Genomic DNA, 23,387 nt, shown 5'->3' with positions numbered 1-23,387 from the left:
ACTTAAAACTATTTGTTACAACTTTGATGTCCCCATATGGCTGGGAAAATGAGTCTTTAGTGACAATGGACTTCCATTTCACTTACAAGTTTTGAAACTCTGAGCTTCATCTTATAATATCAGCTTGGTTTCTAGCTATCTTTCAATAACACTTCAAATGTGAAGTACTGCCTTCAGAAATGTTTATACCGAAGTGTTGTTTAATGAGAAATGGAAACACAGCACAATGGAAAAAGCCTCAGACTTATTTGGAAAATGTATAACTGTCTAAAAAATTAAGTCAATTCTTAAAAATGGTCCTGTTTATAAAAGCCTTCTAGTTCTACATCACATATATGAAATGCCCAAATTCTAGAAAAAATAAGTAAATCACTACTGAATTCTAAATAAGGGTTCCTTATTCTCTGTAGCACTTATCTTTTATAAGGCTAAGAAAATAACAGATGGTTTCTTAGCAGTATTACATTTAAAAACCCCAAAGGGATTAAGTAAACAAAACTATGAGTACAAAATTAATATAACTGAATGAAAAAAACGTGTTTTCATTTACTTTTTACAAAGTTATAAACATCCCAGAGCTATAAACATCAAAATCCTCACATTTGAATTCCTATAAAACATTCAACTTCACCTGTAGGCTTGCCTTGTTTCTGTCAAGATTCTGATTCTCTGCCTTCTATTACTCACCAAATGCATCTGGATTTACCGGTCTGGAGACGTCAGCTTGCCCCATGATTATATTATATGGTGCCTCACGACAACAAACTATCCCGGACTAAAGCAAACTTTTCTCAAAAGATAAATCCACATAAGGAGGGGATAGGCAGTCCTCTTTCAGTGTCACCGCCAAGCTTCAAGAAACGGCATGAGACCAGTTAATCTGCTGGAGTTTCTGTCTTCGTTTACCCTGGTCTGGGCACTTGTGACTCTTACAAATATGTCCTCACACTGGCTCTCTTCACGCAGGAATGCCTGTCATTCCAGAGTGCAACAGTGAAGAGCTGAAGTGCAGGAAGGGGAGGAGACTGCCAACCACATTCTAGCTGCTGAGCAGCACAGCCCTACAAGTCCACACCTACTTTTCCTGATACTGGGCTTGGTTAGAACTCTCCAGCCACAGAGCCACAGGAGTAATGGAGTTTGCTCAAGAGCCTACCGAAGACGAATCTAAATTTAATGACACAAAAACATCAGGGTTATGATAGCAGACTAACAGGGAGAAGTCCATTCAAAGGTATGTTTCTGATATAAGGTTGCCTCAAAAATATCAGGCTAATCTGACATTTACTGCTTGCTATCTAAACTGCGTTCCTACCTGTGAGTGGTGTACCCAAAGAAGGGTACACCACAAGAAATCTATATACTGGGAATTAATAACATTAGGGACAATATTTTAGTTTTGAATATATCTTTTCTTAAAGTAAAAATAAGTATTTCTGGAAAATTTGCTTACTAAAATAGTATACTTAAAGTAAATATTTAGAAGACATTATACATTATTTCTCTTTCTGCTAAAGTTTAATAACTAACATAATCTTAAGGAATACAAACTTACAGGCAGTAGCTCTCCATGCAGGGTATAATAAGTGAGAAATACCAGCTAACCATATGCAGCAGCTGAAGGTTCAGTCTGTATACTGAGTTTCCTTTTTTTATGAGACATAACTAATTTATATCCAGCCAAATACATAAATATTAAGGGTACAGTTTGACAAGGTTTTACTTACAGACATTCGAAATTTTCTAAATCTAAAAAAGTCACACCACAGTAATTAGTCACACACTCTGGATTATTTGACTAACTACCTAAAGATAAAATAGCAAACTAATATTTTGAACACTACACTAACAATTTTGATTTTTACCTTGGCTATTTCATTTAATCACAGCAACTAACCACGGACTGTGATAAATATACTAATACTCTACTATCAGACAAGAAAATTTAGGTTGGTGAGGTCAAATTCTATGTTTTGCTTATCAAGCATTCCTTCAACAAATGACAACTACCAAATAAATGGGGTTTTTAGTTTAAAATCTTTGTTCTCCAGACTTAGATTTTCCAGAGATTTCTAGCATGTGGACTTTCCCTTTGTCTTTCCTTAGTACCTTTTCTCCTTTCCCCTTGTTATCTTATCCCTATTATCTACTTTTGATAGAGAAAAAAAAAGCAATGATATCAAATAAAGAATATGACAGTGCTAACTTACCCAAAAGAAAAAAAAGTGAACACTTAATTGACATTCAGTTGTTAATACTCGTAGCAGTCAGAAAAAAATTATGATGTTGACCATGAAAATAGAAAAGAGGGCCACCCTCATGGCACAGGGGCTAAAGTCTCAGAGCTATCAAGCTATTGCCAGCCACTGCAGCATGAGTTTGATCCCAGGCCAGGGAGCAACACACATGGCGCAGCAGACCTCTCTTGTCTTGCCCACTGTACCCCTCAGCAGTGTATTTCAGATCTGCCGGTTCTGCTCTCCACTGTGTCTCTGGTGAATCTTCTCACCCCCCTGCACCTCTGGCCTGTACCCCAGTTCTTATATGCATAAATAAATAAAAATAAAATCTTAAAAAAAAATTTTTTTAAGGAGAGCAAAAGGAAAAACACATTGAAAGAATGTTCAAGAGTGTCCAAATCCTGTGAACCCTGACCCTTTATATTTATTAACCTAAAAGCAGATCGTGTACAACAGCAGTTTCTACTACTATAATATGGGAAGACAAAGGTGGCACATGCACTGCTCAGCACCCAGAAGTGCTCCACACACTGTTGGTATCATCATCATGGAGACACCCTATTGTTTAACAGGGTGAATTCTGGAGGCAGACAAAATATCAACTCCATATCTATCACTATGTTAACATTGGGCGATTTTTCACCTCTCAGAACCTTCATTTTCTAATTTGTAAAATGGTCCTAACAGTGATCTATGTGTACTGGCCAGCTGTAAGGGTTACATGACATGAAATAAATAAAGCACTTTGTAAAGTGGCGGGCACATGGAAAACTCTTAATAAATGACAGCGTTAATGATCACAGCAGTTCTAGAAAAATACAAGTCAGAACGGAGAGGCCAGGTCAGGAACAGCCAGACAATAGTACATGGCAAAAAACTTAGTCATTACAAAGAGGTTAGTCAGAAAAGGAAGAGAATGACATTTCTGTACCATGAATCCAGAGAGAAAATTAAAAGAAGCAGGCCAAGAAGGAAGTGTGAACACAATCAGAGTAGATACACAGAAACATCAAGCAGATGGAAACATACACACATGGTCCAAAAACAGTACCACAGAATCTAGTGTATGTTGATAGGACATGTAAGAGTGGAATAGACAGATTTAAGGATCCTAGTATAAATGCTGTTGATCACCTACCAAATTTTTTTTTTTTAAGATTTATTTATTTTATGCATACAAGAGCTGGGGTACAGGCCAGAGATGCAGGAGGTGAGAGGATTCACCAGAGACAGAGTGGGGAACAGAACAGGCAGATTGACCGAAATACACTGCTGTGGGGAGCAGCAGGTGAGTCAGGAGAGGGCTACTGTGCCATGTGGGTTGCTCCCTGGCTGGCCAAGGATTGAACTGGTGCTGCAGAGGCTGCGGATTGCTTCATAGTGCGGTGGTTAACCCCTTGTGCCAAAAGGGAGGGTATCACCTACCAAACTGTAATGCTGATCTTGGCTTAGCTCACTGCTCATTCTAGGGTATTGTGAATGCAGCAATAAAATTTAAAATATAAAAAAATGACAAGATTCTTATTGATCTTCAGACACAATCTGCTACTCTTTATAGAAGATGGAAACTAGGGTCAAAGAGGTTAGAATGTCTTGCTCAGAGCCAGGGCTATAATCCAGGAGTCCTGATTCTAATTCTAGGGCTTATTTTAGCACGTGTATAAAATGACCAAGGAGATATTTACCTCCTAAAGATATATTTCTCAAGGAATTCCATATTCTACAATGACAGCATCGCTCTCAGAAATGCTAATTCACTATCTGTACACCAAGCTACCATATAGCTTGTTTCAGTTTCATTCTAACATGGATCTTTATTTTGGGTCAACTGGTAAGCAGACAAGCAGAGAGAAGACACTGGCTCCACTGAAGGCATTCAATTTTAACAATCAAGCCGTGGGTTCATTCCAGTTTTCCATGCAATATATTTTAGAAAAGAGCAGGGAAGGCTCACTTTAACTTTTTAAGAAGTAGGCAACTATCTTGTCTTTGTTGTCACCTAATAAAAGATACCATCTTTTTGGAGTACTTTTCCTTCAGAGGTTATTTCCAAGGAAAGGGGGAAGCAGTAGGTTAAAATTTATGAATCTATTTCTACTTTATTTAGGTAAAGAACAAGGAAGGTTTTGTAAAAACAAAGTTTAATAGGCAAAAGAATCTAAATACAGCTTAGTTTTAGACAACCCTTGAGGTCTTTAACCAGAGCCTTATTTTATGGAAGAACTGCTTCTTAACACTGCAAGTAGCATAAAAAAGGCTGAGCATCTGAAATTTTTGGTATCATTCACAGTTCTAAAACTTCTTGCTGGCAAGCACATCATCTCATACACTAACATGAGAACACACTTTATATTTTCAAACAGCTTACAAGATCAATCCCAAGAGTATAATGCTTTCATTTGAATGTACTTTTATGCTGAAATACCAATATAAATTAGATTACCTAGGAGAGTAAGCTCTTAGCTATTTTAATTACATCTCCAGCTTTATTCACCATACTATCCTTGAGCTATCTCAAGGAGGTGAGATCTAGTGAGAGATGAGGAAGCACTTTCTTCTAGAAAAGACTGATCAACACAGACGTATATTCAAGTGGAAGACTAATCTTCAATTTCTGATTATATATAGCTGGGGGAGGGAGCCAAGTGCTCACATCCTACAACTAATTGCCTGTGCCTCAAACGCCAAGTGGAAATTGGAAAGCCTTGCCAGTCACCTATAAACTCTTCATTGTTTTATCTATTTGTACAAATTGCTCCCTTCATCTAGAATTTCTTCCGCAGATCCATTTAGGGAACATTACTCATTCTTTAAGTACTGGTTCAAATGTTGCTTCTACTATAATGAGCCTTTCCTTAGTCACTTTAGCAGAAAAGAGTTATTGATCGCTGATTACATGCTCAGTAATATGATGGTAATAAAAACAACAAGTTCAAATAAATAGAATATATAAGCGAATGATGAGTATTTAGGTACTATGCAAAAATGAATTAGTGCAGGTAGAAGTGTCCAGCTTTGTCCCAAGAGGTCACAGAAAATAGCTTATCTGACTCAGTCTTAGAAGGGATGACAATGGCACATATTCAGCTTGGAGGGTCTAGGCCATGAATTTCAAGTCCAAGAACTTCCAGCAGCTTCCTGCTGGACCATTGTGGTGAATGTAAAAGCTTTAAAGAGAAATCATGAAGAGTTTCCATGACAATAATTCTGAAAACGTTTTGTGCAGAAATCAATCAGAGGAATGAGAAACAACTTGTTGCACAAGAATCACTGGGAAAACTGGGATTTGGAGATTTGATAGATGGAAAGCCAGAGACAAAAACTAAATTTTGAGGAAAGATCCTGGGTGGTGTTGGGGACGTCAGGACAGAGCATTTGCACTAACTGCTACCCTGAGGATAAGCTTAGGCAGTGTGACGGAGAAAAGCCTTTGACAGACTCAAGCAAAGTCAAAATAGAGAAACTCTGCTTCACTCTATCTCACAGTTAAGGAGATGGCTCATCTAAAGCTTCCTAAATTATTTTAAAAATTTATTGTTCCTTTTAGATTGTCATTTTCTCCTAAGAGTGAGTCATTGTCCTTAAATCTGCATGTGTGACAGTTCCTGGGGAGGCCCCTGACAAAGGAGGTAAGAATGTCAGAGTGACCTCTCCACTGGTAAGTAGGCACCTTGGGTCTTCTGTAAAACAGTCCTTTTATAGTGGCAGACTCTGGGGCAGTGGCGCAGACTCTGGGGTTGAGCGCTGGGTTGCAAAGCTGCCCGCAGCCTCTGCAGCGCCGGTTTGATCCCCGGCTGCTCCCCAGACACCTGAGGAGGGTCCCACATGGCGCGCCGACCTCTCCTGCTGCCTGCTGCTCCCCTCAGCAGTGTACTTTGTCAGTATGCCTGTTCTGCTCCCCGCTCTGGCTCTGGTGAATTCTCTCACCCTCCCGCGCTTCTGACTGTACCCAGTGCTTGTATAAATAAACAAATAAATAAATAAATCTTAAAAAAAAAAAAAAATAGTAGCAGACTCTGTGTGTCTTCTCAATACTAACTGCTCAATGTTCATAAATTTCAGTGAGTGATATACCCAGATACTGTCTGAAAAGCATTCCCTAGCAAAATGATTTCCTTTTTGTACTCATAAATATACATACAATTTGAAAAAAATAAGGGAGGATTGAAGATGAGAAAATATACAAGCATTAAGAGACAGTAAGATTGATTGTGTTGGACATACAACCCTAAATTGCAATGATCTTCAGACTTCTCTACAAGGCTAGAAACTTCCTGTGGGCAGGCACCACAATGAACTTAACTCTTAAAACCTAAATGACTGGCACAACTTAGTGTACAGTGGACATGCAACAAGTATTTATTAACCTTGAGTACAAGGATAGAATAACATTCTTCAACTTTAAGCTTTGCTCATAGAATCAAGCAGCAAAAACCAATTAAGGTGAAAAGTGCCACTGAAGGAGGCTGGAAGAAATGTAGAAACCATGGAGACTATTGTGCCATTCCAAACAATCCTGAGAATTTCTGTGAAACTCTTGCTTTTGTGGGAAAGAACGGCACATTCATGAGGTTTACAAGAATTTGTAGTTGTTACTTTGAAAGTAGCAACTTTCAAAGGAGACACAGATGTGCTGCCCAAACTGTGGACACCAGTCACACATGATTGTTTACATTTATACTAATTAATATTAAATACAATTTGCAATTCTGCTTCTTAGTTGAATTAGCCACAATTCAGATGCTTAACAGTCACAGTAGGCTCCCACACCACACAGTGTAGATAGACTTCTATTAATGCTGAACCTGAAAGATTTTTAAAGCACATCAAGAAGCATGCCAGTAATAACAAGAGTATTTCAAAGGACCACATTTAAATCAGCATGTGGTATCCATTTTCCATGGCACCAAGTACTAAGTACCAGCTACTAAGGAAACTTAGGCTGAAGGAAACTAGACAGTTAAAAAAAAGTTTCCTTTTATTCAGTTATAAACTACTGAGCTATTTATAGCCACGAATTTTGATACTTTCTTCACCAACTGAATTACTGCTTATTTTTCTTGTTATACTCTAGCTAAAGTCTTTGACTATTAATAACTTTCAAAACCAAAGGAATAAATAATGGTTTTATGTCAATCTAAACCTCTATTGAGAATTATATCCATTTGTCATCAGTTGAAAATTAACACCCTCAATCTTACTGGCTGTTCATTATTCTTTCTACTCCAAAGATTAATTTTTCCTGAGCTGAAGGCAGATTTTACATAGTTACAGTGAAAATGAATGAGGATTCCATCTCAAAGAAAAAAGTACTTACAAAACAAAAAGGAAAAAAAAAAACTCTTCATAAAACCACATGATTAAACTAAGACCCAGTTGGCCTCCATTTAGAAGCCAGGAAGTATCAATGATGTGCAGACATTAACCAGTCAGAAATCAAGGCACTTCCCATCACAGGGTTTTGAAACAAGTTCAATGCTCCTCAGCGAAAAGCCATTCATTGCCGGTGACTCAGTGAGATGACTATTAGCTCTGCCACTCATCCTTCCTTTTCTTCCTTTCATAGCTCTTTCTAGCTTGCTGGTCCTCAGTTACACTTCACGTGATAATGAAATCTAAATCTAAATTACCAATATTCAGACATATATCAACTGGGAATACAATAATGTCTGATGATAGCTATACTATTTATAAAAATTACTCAGAAATTTCTAATAAGGGATGTTCTTAAACAACCTTCTGTTCTAGTACAGGGGACTATAGCCTTCATCTACTAAAGAAAAGTTCTGAGTAATGAACACCTGGTTATGCGATGAGTCAACAGCACTTCCTACAAAAGAACTAAGGATGACTACAAGGAAACCAAGGTGTTTCTACCAAACTTGCTCTAGCCAGTAATTCAAATACACTTTATTTTTTTTTCTATGTATGAAATATTCAACTCTTTTATACCATTCCCATTCCTTAAAACTCTCAATATTCTACAACCACAAAAACTAGACAGGTAATACACAGAAACAAGCAAAAGGAGTTATATATATATAATTTCTAAATTAAAAGTGAAATTATGTTTTGATTTATACAAATCTTAGCTTGTAAATCTCATTAAAAAATTAACATTACACATAAAGAAAACAGTATGGTAAGGTCAGAGAAAATGTGGACAGCTTGTGTCTTCCCTCATCTGCCTATGCTAGAGCAACAAGTCTGGATTTTAGTTTAACTGTTCAGAAGAACTAATTTTTTTAAAAAGATTTATTTATTTTTATTATTTATTTATACAAGCACTGGGTACAGTCAGAAGCGCGGAAAGGTGAGAGAATTCACCAGAGCCAGAGCAGGGAACAGAACAGGCAGACCGATGAAGTACACTGCTGAGGGGAGCAGAGGACGCGGCAGGAGAGGTCTGCAAGCCATGTGGGACCCTCGCCTGCGGACGAGGATTGAACCGGCACTGCAGAGGCTGTGGGCAGCTTTGCAGCCCAGCGCTCAACCACTGCACCACCAGGGGAGGCCCCAGAAGAACTAATTTTCATTTTTTTTTTAATTTTTAAAAAAGATTTATTTTACTTATTATTTATGCATACAAGAGATCAGGTGTAGGCTAGAGGTGCTGGGGTGGAGTGGGGTAGGGTGAGAGGATTCACCAGAGACAGAATGGGGAGCAGAAAAGGCAGACTGACTAAAATACACTACTGAGAGGAATAGTGGGCGAGACAGGAGAGGTCTGCTGTGTCATGTGGGTTAGCTCCCTTGCAGAGGATTGAACTCCTTCCCATAGCTTCATTTTTTTTTTTTTTTTTTTAAGATTTATCTATTTATGTATACAAGAACTGGGGCAGAGGCCAGAGGTGTGGGGGGCGAGAGGACTCACCAGAGACAGAGTGGGGAACAGAACAGGCAGATTGACCGAAACACACTGCTGAGGGGAGCAGTGGGGAGGCGAGTCAGGAGAGGTCTACTGCACCATATGGGTAGCTCCCTGACCGGGGATCGAACTCGTGCTGCAGTGGCTGTGGATAGCTTCATAGGTTGTGTCCCAACCCTTGCACCACCAGGGAGGCCCTGCCCATAGCTTCATAGTGCTGAGACTTAACCTCTTGTGCCACCAGAGAGACCCCAAGAACTAATTTTTATATTGAGTCTGTAAAAGTGTAATAATCAAAGATGTAAATTTGATTAGGTTTTTTTTTTTTCGGTTTAAAAAACATACAATGGGAAAGAAGAATTTAACAAGGGAAATAAAAAGCAAAAATAAACAATTGAAATGATCTCAGATCAAAAAGTTTTTATACAGCAAAAGAAAATACAAGGGGGTTAAAAAAGACATCCTACCAAATGAGAGAAAATTATCTACACATTAAACAACTGACAAGAGATTAATGTCGGGCCTCCCTGGTGGCGCAGCGGTTGAGCGCTGGGTTGCGAAGCTGCCCGCGGCCTCTGCAGCGCCGGTTCGATCCCCAGCTGCTCCCCAGCCACCAGAGGAGGGTCCCACATGGTGTGCAGACCTCTCCTGCCGCCCACTGCTCCCCTCAGCAGTGTACCTCGGTCCTTCTGCCTGTTCTGCTCCCCACTCTGGCTCTGGTGAGTTCTCTCACCCTCCCGCGCTTCTGACTGTGCCCAGTGCTTGTATAAATAAACAAATAAATCTTTAAAAAACAAATTAAAAAAAAACATATTAATTCATAAATGAGTATAAATTAAAAAAAAAAAGAGGTTAATGTCCAAGATATATTAAAAAAAAAAACTTAACTATTCAACAATAAGAAACCGAACAACCTAATTAATAAATGGGCAATACATCTGAACAAATAATCCACCAAAGAGGATGTCCAGAAAGCCAGCAGTCATTATCACTTTTAATAAGAGTTACAGGTCAAAACCACAGTGATTTATCATCTCACACCCATGAAAAGTGGCAAATATTAAAGACTCCAACAACAAATGCTGGAGAAGATGTAGAGAAAGAGAAATCCTATTACATGTTGGTAGGAATGTTAACTGGTATAATCATTCTAGAAAGTAATCTGGATTTACCCTAAAATGGTACAAATGGAAATACCACATGACCTAGCAACCCTGTTATTCGGCATCTCTCCAATAGCATGAAACCATCAACTACAAAAGTTATATGCTCTACAGTGTTTATTGCAGCATTATTTATTATAGCTAGGACATGGAAACAACCTAAGTGCCAATGATAGAGGACTAGATCAAGAAGATATGGTATATTCACACAAGGGAATAATAATCAGCCATAAGGAAAGACAAAATGTTGCCATTTACAGCAAAATGGAGGTGTTAAAGGAATTATGTATAATAAAAGCAAGGTACAATGGCAAATGGTGCGTATTTATATAGCAGACAACAGACAAAGCAAAATACTTATAAAAACTATTTGACACTAATAAATGAAGGGGACTTCTGAGGTTAACAGACAGGGGTGAGAGAGAAAGGGTCAAAGGGGTATTAAAGGATGGTATTGAGGGGCCTCCCCGGTGGCGCAGCGGTTGAGCGCTGGGTTGTGAAGCTGCCCGCGGCCTCTGCGGCGCGGGTTCGATCCCCGGCTGCTCCCCGGCCACCAGAGGAGGGTCCCACATGGCGCGAAGACCTCTCCTGCCGCCCGCTGCTCCCCTCAGCAGTGTACTTCGGTCCTTCTGCCTGCTCTGCTCCCCGCTCTGGCTCTGGTGAATTCTCTCACCCTCCCGTGCTTCTGACTGTACCCAGTGCTTGTATAAACAAAACAAACAAAAAATAAAACATGCCTCTATAAAAAATAAATAAATAAATAAAGGATGGTATTGAAAAAAAATTCCTGAAAAAGTTTCATTTCATTTCTTAAAAATGTACAATAATAAACACAATGTAGTATGGGTGTAAAAACTGTAAGATGGTTCAAAAGAACACAACATCTAGTCCAAAAATACACTCAAGAACTTACAAACTTGGCTTGACCAAAATGGCATCATAAATCAACAAAAAGGGCAGTTTGCTAACTATTTAGCTTTAAGTATTCTTCTTTTAAGATTTATTTTATTCATTCATGCATGGAAGAACTGGGATGTAGGCCAGAGGTGTGGGAAGGCGGGGGTGAGAGGATATAGCAAAGACAGAGTGGGGAGCAGAACAGGCAGATCTACTGAAATACACTGCGGAGGGGAGCAGCGGGTGAGACAGGAGAGGTCTGCTGCGCCATGTGGGTCAGCTCCCTGGCTGGGGATCAAACTCAATGCTGCAGTGGCTGGCAATAGCTTCAGAGTGTTCATTAACCCCTGCTCTACCAGGGAGGCCCCAGAAATCCTCGATAATGTTCTTTGAACACACTGAAAAATTTGGCATATCAAATGTGAAAAAAAGCAGTTCTAAATCAGCATATTGAAAATGTGTAACAGGGCCTCCCCGGTGGCGCAGTGGTTGAGCGCTGGGTTGCGAAGCTGCCCGCAGCCTCTGCAGCGCCGGTTTGATCCCGGCTGCCAGGTGAGGGTCCCACATGGCGCAGCAGACCTCTCCTGCCACACCCACTGCTCCCCTCAGCAGTGTATTTCGTCACTCTGCCTGTTCTGTTCCCTGCTCTGACTCTGGTGAATTCTCTCACCCTCCTGCGCTTCTCACTGTACCCAGTGCTTGTATAAATAAATAAATAAATCTTAAAAAATAAAATAAAATAATACTTAAAAAAAAGAAAAAATTACAACATCTGTGTTATCAAGTTCTGAGAAAGTGGTATTTTGTGGACTTTTTTTTTTTAGATTGGTAATTCTATTTATGCATAAAATTTAAAACCACTCTAAGAAGTACACACAAATATGTATTGTGCGCTTACTAGACAGTGCGGTATAAAAGATCTTGCCCTCCATAAGCTTATACTTTTAGCAGGAAATAAGATGACAGAAAGTACTGAACATACATTTATGACAGTGCTCTATTAAATTTCTACTCAAAACCAAAGCGGGGGTGGGAACAGAACTAACACCATTTTTGGCATTGTTTAATTCCAAAGGAATTTATCTCCTACACTCTAAGGATCTAAAAACTAATTAAGTTCATATTTTTGTCCTTCATTCTTAGCAAGGAAGGAGGGAAGGACTGTGTTATTAGCACATTTTGAGCTTTAGCAGTAACAATATAACATCTCAAAAATTTCCCTCATGAATCTTGAAGTGAAACATATTTTAGCCTTGAGCATGGCTCCTTAAATGTTGATGAACAGTTAAGAGAAACCCTTTATAACATAATAACGTTTTGTAAATAGACACAGAACAGGAAGAAAATAACGACCATTTGGACACAGCTTATTTTCTAGGTCAATAAACTGCTTCTCATATTTCCTATATGATATAAATTCTAATCTAAAGGAAATATTACCTTGTAAATCTATTCCCAGAATGCCATGTATATGAATAAATCCTTTGTAACTAGCTTTAAAATGAGGGTTCAGGGCATCCCTGGTGGCACAAGGGGTTAAGCACCACACTATGAAGCAATCCGCAGCCTCTGCAGCACGAGTTTGATCCCCGGCAGGCCAGGCAGCAACCCACATAGCGCAGCAGACCTCTCCTGACGCCCCCGCTGCTCCCCTCAGCAGTGTACTTCAGTCAATCTGCCTGTTCTGTTCCCCACTCTGTCTCTGGTGAATCCTCTCACCCCCCGCCTCTCTGGCCTGTACCCCAGCTCTTGTATGCATAAATAAATAAATCTTAAAAAAATTGAGGGTTCAGACTAATAAACTATCTCATCAAATAATTATCTTATTAAACAATCCAAAATTTTCTTTTTTTCCTTTTTTTTTTGAAAGTGAAGTGGTGATAAGGGTATCTCTGATGGCACAGGGGTTGAAGACACAGTGCCATCAAGTTATGACCAGTCACTGCAGCAAGAGTTCGATCCCTGGCCTGCCAGGTGTGCTATCTCATTATGGTTCTGATTTGCATTTCCCTAATAATAAGTGATGATGAGCATTTTTTCATGTTCCTGTCTGCGGTATATATTTCTTCTTTGGAGAAGTGTCTATTCAAATCTTTTACCCACCTTTTGTTATTGAGCTACATGAGTTCTTTATACACTTTGGATATTAACCCCCTATTTGATGAATGATGTGCAAATATTTTCTCCCATTCAGTAGGCTATCTTTTCATTTTTATGACAGTTTCTTTCTCTATGCAGATTTTTTTTAGTATGACGTAGTCCTGTTTGTTTATTTTTGGTTTTGTTTTCTTTGCTGCTGGAGTTGAATACCCAAACACATCTCTGAGGCCAATTATCATGGAGTGTGTTGCCTATGTTTTACTCTATATATTTTGTGGTTCCAGGTCTAGTATCCAAGATTTTACAATCTGTTTTGAATTAATTTTTGTATATGGTGTAGGAGAGTGGTCTAGTTTCATTCTTTTGCATGTGACTGTCCAGTTTTCCCCATATCATTTGCTGAAGAGATTTTTCTTTCTCTATTGTATACTCCTGGCTCCTCTGTTGTAAAATAATAGTAAGCTTTTCTTTTTTTAACTGGAAGCATATATCAGAAGACTAACAATTAATACTCTCATATCTAACAATGTCTTTGACACTTGGGATGAAAGGGAATGGAGTAGAGTAAGGAGAATCAGGGTAAAAGCTGTTTGATTCTTGAGTGTCTATCTAACACTAACCCTGGCAGAATTTTGGAGATCTGTTTTACTGGAAAGGATTAAAAAAAAAAAGTGCTTTCTGTACTGGGGGACACAAAACACAGTTGAATATGGGGACAGAGTGCTAAAAGTTGAGGTAAATTATGTGAACACATGCATAACCAGTACTGAATGCAGCAATCATCCACTATCCCAGCCCTCTTTACCCTTTATCATCCAGTGACAAGACACTGATAGTGCTATGGGGATGTTTCTCAACAACAGGTACAAGCAGCTCGCCCTATAGAAAGGCCTAAAGGCAGCCAGCCTATGCATTCAAAGCTTCTAATTTAAAGCTTCCAACTCTTAATGACAAGCAGGCAGCTAATTATTACTAGACATCAGAAGAAAATGCTAAGATAAAAGAGATGAAAATGAACAAAGAAAAGCAACTTTAGGGGAAAAGAGATTATGCAGGGCAAAGAAAATGTGTTGAAAAAAATAAAAGCATATTATTAAAGAAACAAACTGAGAAAAGACTTATAAATTTTATACTAATTGTTAGAAAAGAAAAACTCAGTAAAGATGAAAATAAATCTTCCAGGAGGATATAAAATTAGGGACTAATCCAGGAGGTCCAACATCAAGTAAGTGCTAGCAATCAAGAAGGAGGATGCCCCAGATTTAGGAAACTAAAGCCGTGTTCCCAGGTGAAAAGGGCTATCCCAAGGTAACAGATGTGTACCACACACAAAGGGACACTATCTCCATGGGAACAGTGTGACTCAAGAGACATATTGCAGCAAACCAAGATCTTTATTGTCACTTATCCTCTTTTTATTTTTTACTTTGTTGTTTTTAAGATTTATTTATTTATTTAAATGTATAGTTCTAACACTTTGCTATAAAGCTATTGTCTTTTTTTTAATTAATTAATTTATTTATACAAGCACTGGGTACAGTCAGAAGCGTGGGAGGGTGACAGAATTCACCAGAGCCAGAGTGGGGAACTGAACAGGCAGAGTGATGAAATACACTGCTGAGGGGAGCAGCGGGCAAGACAGGAGAGGTCTGTCGCGCCATGTGGGACCCTCGCCAGGGACCGGGGATTGAACCAGTGCTGCAGAGGCTGTGGGCAGCTTCGTAGCCCAGCGCTCAACTGCTGCGCCACCAGGGGAGGCCCTAAGATTTATTTATTTATGCATACAAGAGTGCTGGGGTGCAGGCCAAAGGTGCGACCTGCACCAGAGACAGAGTGGAGAGTAGAACAGGCAGATCTACTGAAATAAACTGCTGAGGGGAGCAGAAGAAAAGACAGGAGAGGTCTGCTGCAACATGTGGGTCACCTCCCTGGCCGGGGATCCAATTCATGCTGTAGTGGCTGCAGATAGTTTCAATAGTGCTGTGACTTAACCCCTTGCACTATCAGGGAGGCCCATTATCCTCTTTTTGAAGACAGGAACATGGTGCCCAGGTGAGCCTACCCCTCAGCTTGTTTTGACTAAATGTTGATAATTATCTCTCAAAATACTCAGTTGCTTAAATGAGCTTAAAACATTCATTTTTACCCCAAGGAAGTGTTATTTAACTTATTCCTGAAAAATGTAGTTAGGCCATAATCAACTTAGTATAAAGCACATAATTGCTGAGTCCCTTTGACCATATTTTTGTCAAATGTCCACAGCAAAGCCCTGTCCAATACAATATCCAGCACTAAGTTTTGACTTTGCCCATAACTTCCAAAGAAGAGACTGTGAGCCTCAGGAAACTGAAACAGATATGGTCCATCAATCCCTGGGACCCCCTAAGAGGTACAGCTATTACTTAGTAACATAAAGAATGATTTGACTTTTTCTCTGTGTTGAGATCTGCACTGACTGCAAAAAAGCGACAATGAGTATAACTGCTAGTAACTTAACACAAACCAAGGTGCTATATCAAAGTATAGTAGGACTCATGTTCCTCACCACTTAAAACTGCAGTTAAAAGTAATCTCAGTTATAATTTAAGAAAGTCTTTGATAAGGCAGTAAGAAGAATTTTAATAAACCTTAGTCCTTCAGTACATGTCTTTTTAAAGTTCTGTGTGATGAAAGGGTAAGTATGCATAAACTATGTACTTAAGTACAATGGTTACCTCTAGGAAAGGAACTTGGGTGATTCAGTTGCAAGTTGAACTAACCACTTTTTTAATGAAGAACCATTTTTACTTGAAAGACTAAATGACAAACTATGCTATTCAAGTACAGTTATTTCACAGATGTTTTCTCAAAACTGAATAAAGTGAGTCTTTAATAGTACTGTAAAGCGGCAATACTTGTTGCCAATAATATAAGTCAAGCAGGTAAGAGGAAATTAGAATTTTAGGAACAAAACTGACAGCTTCTTAATATTTAAATAAATCTTTTCCGATGAGACCATGGGAAGTATTAAAAAATATGATTTTTAAATATTCCATCATAAAATGTGCACAAATTTTCCATGTAGCAAAGGCTCTAGAGGTCTATATTACTGGTATTTGATGTGTAAGTATCATGCACTTTTATTTTAAGAATAAATAATTTCTTTTCAATATATCTTGATAACAGTTGATCTAATTATAACAAAATTCTCACCCCATCTTTTAAGAATTCCATCTTCTTAAAAACAAGTTCATTTTACATTCAGAATTCTTTTCATTGTCAAATGGCACTGAGTGGGCCAATAAGTGTGTAAATCAAATTCTTACCATATGTATGTTTTATAAGCAATAAGAAATGTCAGTGTAATGTTCAGAAGGAAGATAAGAGACAGAGGATGTTGGTTCTTAAATATAACTTATGAGTCATTTCTGTTTTTGTCTAAAATCCACATTATGAATATAAATGTTAATTAATTTACAAATACCAACATTAAAAGTATAAGATTAAAATATCTCACTAGCATAAAACATAAACTTTCATATTAGTGATCAAAAGCATATTCCAATTTATGTTTCAGCGGACTACTGGCCAGCTATAACTTTCACAGCAACTCTTCCCTTGGTACTCCCTACTAAATTCAGGTTATAGTTGGCAGCACTTCCACTGCCCACCTGTGACTATGCAGGTGCCTCTTTTCATCATGTCTCTCCCTCCGCAGTGCAGCAGCCTCCTGCCTGCCCGTGACCTGTACATGCCGGGGCTTCTCTTCTTAACTGACCTCCCTCAGTGGAGGCAGCTGTCCTAAAGGCTGCCTGCCTGCAACCACACAGGCCTCTCTTAGCAAACCTCTTTCCAGGCAGCTCTTCCTGCCCGCTTGTGTCTATGCAAGTGTCTTTTATTATCCTATCCCTTTTCTAATAAACTTGCTCTTTAAATATAAAAGAAAATTCAGGTTGTAGTTAATCAGTTTAATAATACATTAATTAAATTTAAGTAATAAGTTGGGTAAGGTGAAGAGGTTAGAGAGGAAAAATAAGTTTCCAGCAAAAAACTTTAGAGCTGTCATAGATTATTCAGGTTTGTCACATGGACATGTTCTTTAGCTAATGTTACCAGGCAACTAAAATTAACTTGATTTAGCATATTGCTCATAGATAATCCCCTCAAGAATTAACTTCGTAGTGAAACTACAAATTAATAAACTACTGAATGCCCTCTAGTGTTCAAATTAAGAATTTCACCGATGAATTGGTGTATATAGTACCTTTCACAGGGGGAAAAAAGCCAATTATTAAAATGCTGTTCTTGTAAGGTTTTCACAACAGCAGTTTTCTCAAAAGCAAGGCAACAGCTATTAATCTAATATGTTTACTACTACCAGTAGCCCAAGGAACCTAAGCTCAGTCATCTCTGGTAATTAGGCACTGGCAGAATATAAATCACACAAGGAAAATTCTGATTCCTTGTTTTTGTTTATTTTTACCTATTTATTTATTCTTGCTGATGCAAATTTTATTTATTTATTTAAAAGATTTATTTATTTATTTATACAAGCACTGGGTACAGTCAGAAGCATGGGAGGGTGAGAGAATTCACCAGAGCCAGAGCGGGGAACCGAACAGGCAGAGTGATGAAATACACTGCTGAGGGGAGCAGCGGGTGCGGCAGGAGAGGTCTGCGCGCCAAGTGGAACCCTCGCGTGTGGCCAGGATCCAACTGGTGCTGCAGAGACTGCGGGCAGCTTCGCAGCCCAGCGCTCAACCACTGCGCCACCAGGGGAGGCCCTGATACAAATTTTAAGTGGAAGTACTTCCTAACTAATCTTCCTAGTTTAAAAAAATTGGACATCCTGGACAATCGCTCTCTTTGAAATTTGTCAAATAGGAAAACAGGGTTTAACACACAGTAACTGTTGTTTTTAGCAAAAAAAGGTAGCTAATCAATCTGTGTGTGTCTAGATCTATATTCCCTTAACCATGCTGGATAAAATTTGACATGCAATAAAACAACTGTAAGTAGAATATATTCCTGCTATCATGATTACTTCCACGCTTTCATTGGTCACATACTAATGAAGCACTACAAGCACACTTGTTAAGAACTATTAGCCAAACTAAATTTCAAACCAATAGAAGTAAATATAAGTTGCTAAATTTTTATTTTAACTTGCTAAATGGTTCCTAGTTTTACTTGAAGTAACTTTCTAAAGTATCTAGCGACCACCGGAGATAAGAGCAAGGTTAGAATTATTTTTTATAAAATACTAAGATGTTGGGGCCTCCCTGTTGGCGCAGGGGCTAAAGTCTCAGTGCTATCAAGCTATCGCCAGCCATCGCCTACAGCAGCATGAGTTCTGGGCAGCATGAGTTTGATCCCCAAGCTGCTGATCCACATGGCGCAGCAGATTTCTCCTGTCTCTCACCCGCTGCTCCCCGCAGCAGTGTATTTCATTGGATCAACCTGTTCTGCTCCCCACTGTCCGGTAAATCTTTTCTCTCTCCTGCACCTCTGGCCTACACCCCAGCTCTTGTATGCATAAATAAATAAATCTTTAAAAAAAAAAAAACACTAAGAGGTTATTTGTCCTTTCATTCTTTTTTTTTTTTATTTTTTATTATTTATTTATTTATTTATTTATTTTTTTATAGAAGTGTTCTTTTTTTTATTTTTAAGATTTATTTGTTTATTTATACAAGCACTGGGTACAGTCAGAAGCGTGGGAGGGTGAGAGAATTCACCAGAGCCAGAGCAGGGAGCAGAGCAGGCAGAAGGACCAAAGTACACTGCTGAGGGGAGCAGCGGGCGGCAGGAGAGGTCTGCGTGCCATGTGGGACCCTCCTCCGGTGGCCAGGGAGCAGCCGGGGATCGAACCGGTGCTGCAGAAGCTGCGCGCAACTTCGCAACCCAGCGCTCAACTGCTGCGCCACCGGGGAGGCCCTGTCCTTTCATTCTTGTTATCTCCCAACTGTACAAATTTTCAGAGGCTTACAGTGATGTAACAACAGATTGAACACAGAAGCAGGTATGTGAATACAACAGTCTTCTGTTTAAACAGACATTAAAGTGATTTGCAAAAATGTAAAACAATTGTACTCTCCTTGCTTTTTTTTTTTTTTTTGGCTTATACTGAGAGTTGTTTTTCATTAAAATGTTATTTATGAGACATATATTGAATTTGTTATTGTTAATTTTACACAAATTAGTATTTTTTTAACTGACTGGTTTAATTTGTAATATAGTAAATTTCAATAGGTACAAGTAATAACAAAGTTCTAGTAAATATCAATAGATATGTCATGTAAATAATGTTCTTTGAATTCTCTCAATTATATTTAAGAGTATAAAGGGATCCTGAGACCAAAATGTTGAGAACCATTTTAGAGAATAGCATACTGAACATGAAAAAAATTTCATTTCTCCTTAAAGCCTTAGTGGAAGTGATGATAAAATGTAAGTATCATTTATTAAGAAAAATGAATGTGATACTCACCAAATCGATCTTCCATGCCACTATGAACCAGTTTAGGGAGGTGGGTTACAATTTCTAAAAAGAGAAAAAGGTAAATATACTTAAATGTAAATCCATCACTTTTCATGATTTAAAAACATAAACACAATTTAATAATAGTGATTATAGACACGTACTACCTATTAAATGAGAACACTGCCAAGTGGGATTGATTTTAAGGGGATTGAGATATAGGTGCTGGCCTAATTCTTTTTTTTTTTTTTTTTAAAGATTTATTTATTTATGCATACAAGAACAGGGATACAGGCCAGAGATGTGGAGTTGAGAGGATTCACCAAAGACAGAATGGGGAGCAGAACAGGCAGACTGAAATACACTGCTGAGGGGAGCAGCGGGCTAGTCAGAAGAGGTCTGCTGCGCCATGTGGGTCTCCTCCCTGGCTGGGGATCAAACTCGTGCTGCAGTGGCTGCTGATAGCTTCATAGGTTGTGTCTTAACCCCTTGTGCCACCAGGGAGGCCCCCTAGCCTAATTCTTAACACTTTCACCAGTGGTGAATAGTGATGGTCTATCCATGAAAGGGAATGTTCTAGCTGATTAGAATATCAGGCACTTGAAGAGTAAGGGGAAAAACAATATAACAACAAAGGAATTGAATGGCTATTGCTAAACTCAATTAATGCTTGAGAAAAAGATAACAAAAAGGCAAAGGTGATGAACAGCAGATTGAGAGTCAAATATAAAAACCACTGGGCCATCCTGGTAACATACAAAGACGCTCTTTCCAGCAGAAGTAGCAGCAACACAGAAAAAGTTAAAGACCAGGTCCAGGAATTAATCAGAGTAGCCCATCGCCCAAAAATGTGAATGCTCAGCCAAGGAAGGGATGCTATGTGAGAACACTAACCTGGAAAGAATGAGACCTTAATATATGAGATGGAGACAACTGAGTAAATGGCCCTCCAAAATCTCAAATGCCCAAAATCCTCTTTACCCCTTGAGATTACAAAGTGGCCCACTCTCCCTATAAGAACTAGCACTTCCTCTCACTTGAAGACAAAGTAGAGGCTTCCCCAGCTCAGTAATACAACAATGCCCTCTGAGGACCTCCACCTCCATGCTGCTTGGCTAGCAAGCCTTTCACTTGTGGTAGGTTACAGCACAATCCAGTCACAGATGTGCTATTCTGGATAAGGAATTCCTCAATTCCTCAAGAAACCTGTGGCCTGTATCACTGACTATGATTAAGTTCCAAAAGAAACTATAACCTAAGAGAGCTCCAAGACCTAGTCAACATGTACTGGTTGGGACCAGGGGGATACACATGTGGTTAAATTCTGAAGGTGCTGGAATGTGAGGACCAGAGCAAAAAATTGAAAAATGAGAGGTTGTGGATCACTCTCTGGAGACAGAGGACTTAACACTCAGGTAAAAACCTCCAGACATGGTGTAAACTTATCACTAGGACAGTTCCCAAGCCCTGGAAAACTGATGGCCCATGTTAAGTAAGGTAGCAATGCCAAAATTGCAGTGGCAGCCAGCAGAGGAAGGATTAAAAGGCTCAGTGGAAGTACGTCTGCCAAAGTGATGAGAAAATTCATCAAATTATCATTTTTCTTTGGAATGACCGGGAGAATGCTATAAAGTGTATGCTGGTGAGAGGGGCACCAACATCATTAAGAGGTTTAACAGTTATTCTTTTTAAGTGGCTGTTACAAAACTAACCTCACTGACAGCAATGATGATGAAAGGACTCTGAAACCAAGGAGACCAGGCAGTGGTATTGATCTGTTAGAAATGAGTTGGACACAATTACCATAAAGAACAACAAAGTCACAGTGGCAGCTAAAGGAACTGACTTACAGATTTATAGATATAGTCAATAGAACATGATGTCACTAGGAAAAAGAGATTCGCAATGAATGAAAGCACTTCTGTATCTGAAACATCAAAAGAAACCATGATGGGGCAATTCTCCTGCCCACCTGTGACTATGCAGATGCCTCTTTTTTTTCCTTTCTCCTATTCCTAATAAACTTTAAAGTATAACGATAATAATAATAATAATAATAATAATAATAATAATAATAAAGAAACCAGGATGGAAGTTCAGTAAACTAAGGGAAATCACCTCAATAAAAAGTCAGAATTCCAGGTCCAATTTTGGGAACTGACTCAGTTTTAGATCCTGAACCTATGGGCAGAAGGAGGTGGGTATCCAGGACAAAGGAAACTCTAACACCAAAGCAAGCATAACAATTCCTTGAGAAGTCCATGGCCCTAAGAGACCTACATTTATGGACTCCACACTCAGAAGTTTAATGTTCTGCAGTTGTTGCCTTGAAATTCTTAATTTTTCTATGGATCTGTGTTCTGTAAGTGAAGTCTGGGAAAATGGAGCATGTACTGAGGCTTAGAGCCTCAATTCACACAGGGTCCATTTACTCCTGTCTTCCCAGGAAGGGGCTCTTGACCCCACCCTCTGGCCCCACCTGGTCACCCCTTCCCTGCCTGGACTGGCAGTTGCCACAGTGCTTTTGGAGGGCAACTCTTCTCACCCACTGTCAATCCAGGTATACTAGGCACACCATTATGCAGTCAGCCCTCCTTATGACCATTCACTCAGGTAATTGTAAACCGAGGCAATGGAAACACTAATGTGTTAAAGAGAGTTTACACTGATACCTGGAGTCTGGAAGTATCACATCACAGACTTACAATGACCAGGAAAGCAACCCAATCCTCGACAAGCTCTATCTCACAATGGGATTCACTGGGTCTGCGGACTTCCTCTAGTTATAATTTCCCTGTTCCCTGGGTATATAATTGAAATAAATATACTTGAAAATTAGTGCAGACCCCATTTTGAATTCCTGGCCTGTGAGATAAGAGCTCTCAGACTGGGAAGGTCAAGTGGTACAAAGCCGCTAAAGCTGCCTCACCCTACAGGCCGAGATAATAAATACAAATAAAACAATATTATATCTGGGGACAAGGCAGGGCTGATAACAGAAATTAGTGCTATATCTCTGAAGGATGCAGTATTCACCAGTGGTCCCTGCAAAAATGAAACAAATCTAGAAAGATGGCAGAATATCAAAAATTCAATCTAACATTAGCCACAACTGCAACTGCCACACCAGATGAGGTATCTCTGCCAGAGTAGATTAACACAGCTCTAGAAACACAGCATACAGCCAAATTTCTGTCCCCAACTCCCTTCTTCTCCCTTCTTCCTTCTCCTGCTGTAAGAAAACAGGGTTAGAAATAACTGGACTGAGGATCCCTGATGGTGCAGGGGCAAAGTCTCAGCACTATACTGCCAGCACCTGAGGCATGAGTTCGATCCCACATGGCACAGCAGACCTCTCCAGTCTCACCCACTGCTCCCCTCAGCAGTATATTTCAGTAGATCCTCCTGTTCTGCCCCAACTCTGTTTCTGGTGAATCCTCTCACCCCACCACACCTCTGCCTGGACCCAGTTCTCAAATGCATAAATAAATAAAATAAATCTTTAAAAAAAGAGAAATAATTGGGACCTTCCTCACATAAAATATTCCTCTAATATTATGGATCATGTGCACTTTCCTGCAGAACACACACTGACCCACTATATGAAGAACATCATGCTAATTGGGCCACATGACCAAAAGGTGAACAGCTCAAAGAAG

General features: G+C 39.2%; 1 protein-coding gene across 10 annotated transcripts in view; it reads right to left on the bottom strand.

Annotated features, from left to right (window-relative positions):
* The window catches only part of PHACTR4 (phosphatase and actin regulator 4), a 75,473-nt gene that overhangs the window by 36,326 nt on the left and 15,760 nt on the right, over positions 1-23,387 (bottom strand). For 4 of the 10 annotated variants that reach the window (XM_054691869.1, XM_054691872.1, XM_054691874.1 and 1 more), the window contains 3 exons: positions 21,441-21,503; positions 19,738-19,791; positions 688-1,167 (listed from right to left, as the gene is read on the bottom strand). In XM_054691869.1, coding sequence (XP_054547844.1) covers positions 688-733 — 46 coding nt within the window. In that variant the 5' untranslated portion in view covers positions 734-1,167; positions 19,738-19,791; positions 21,441-21,503. Of the gene's footprint in view, positions 1-687; positions 1,168-19,737; positions 19,792-21,440; positions 21,504-23,387 lie in introns of those variants that run through there. The other 6 variants (XM_037501441.2, XM_037501442.2, XM_054691870.1 and 3 more) reach the window with 4 other exon arrangements.

Source organism: Talpa occidentalis, unplaced genomic scaffold (assembly GCF_014898055.3).
Source record: "Talpa occidentalis isolate TD23 unplaced genomic scaffold, MPIMG_talOcc4v2.1 talOcc4.9, whole genome shotgun sequence".
Taxonomy (NCBI): Eukaryota; Metazoa; Chordata; class Mammalia; order Eulipotyphla; family Talpidae; genus Talpa; species Talpa occidentalis.
Note: the sequence above shows the minus strand (reverse complement) of the source record. Positions and strands in the feature narration are given on the sequence as shown.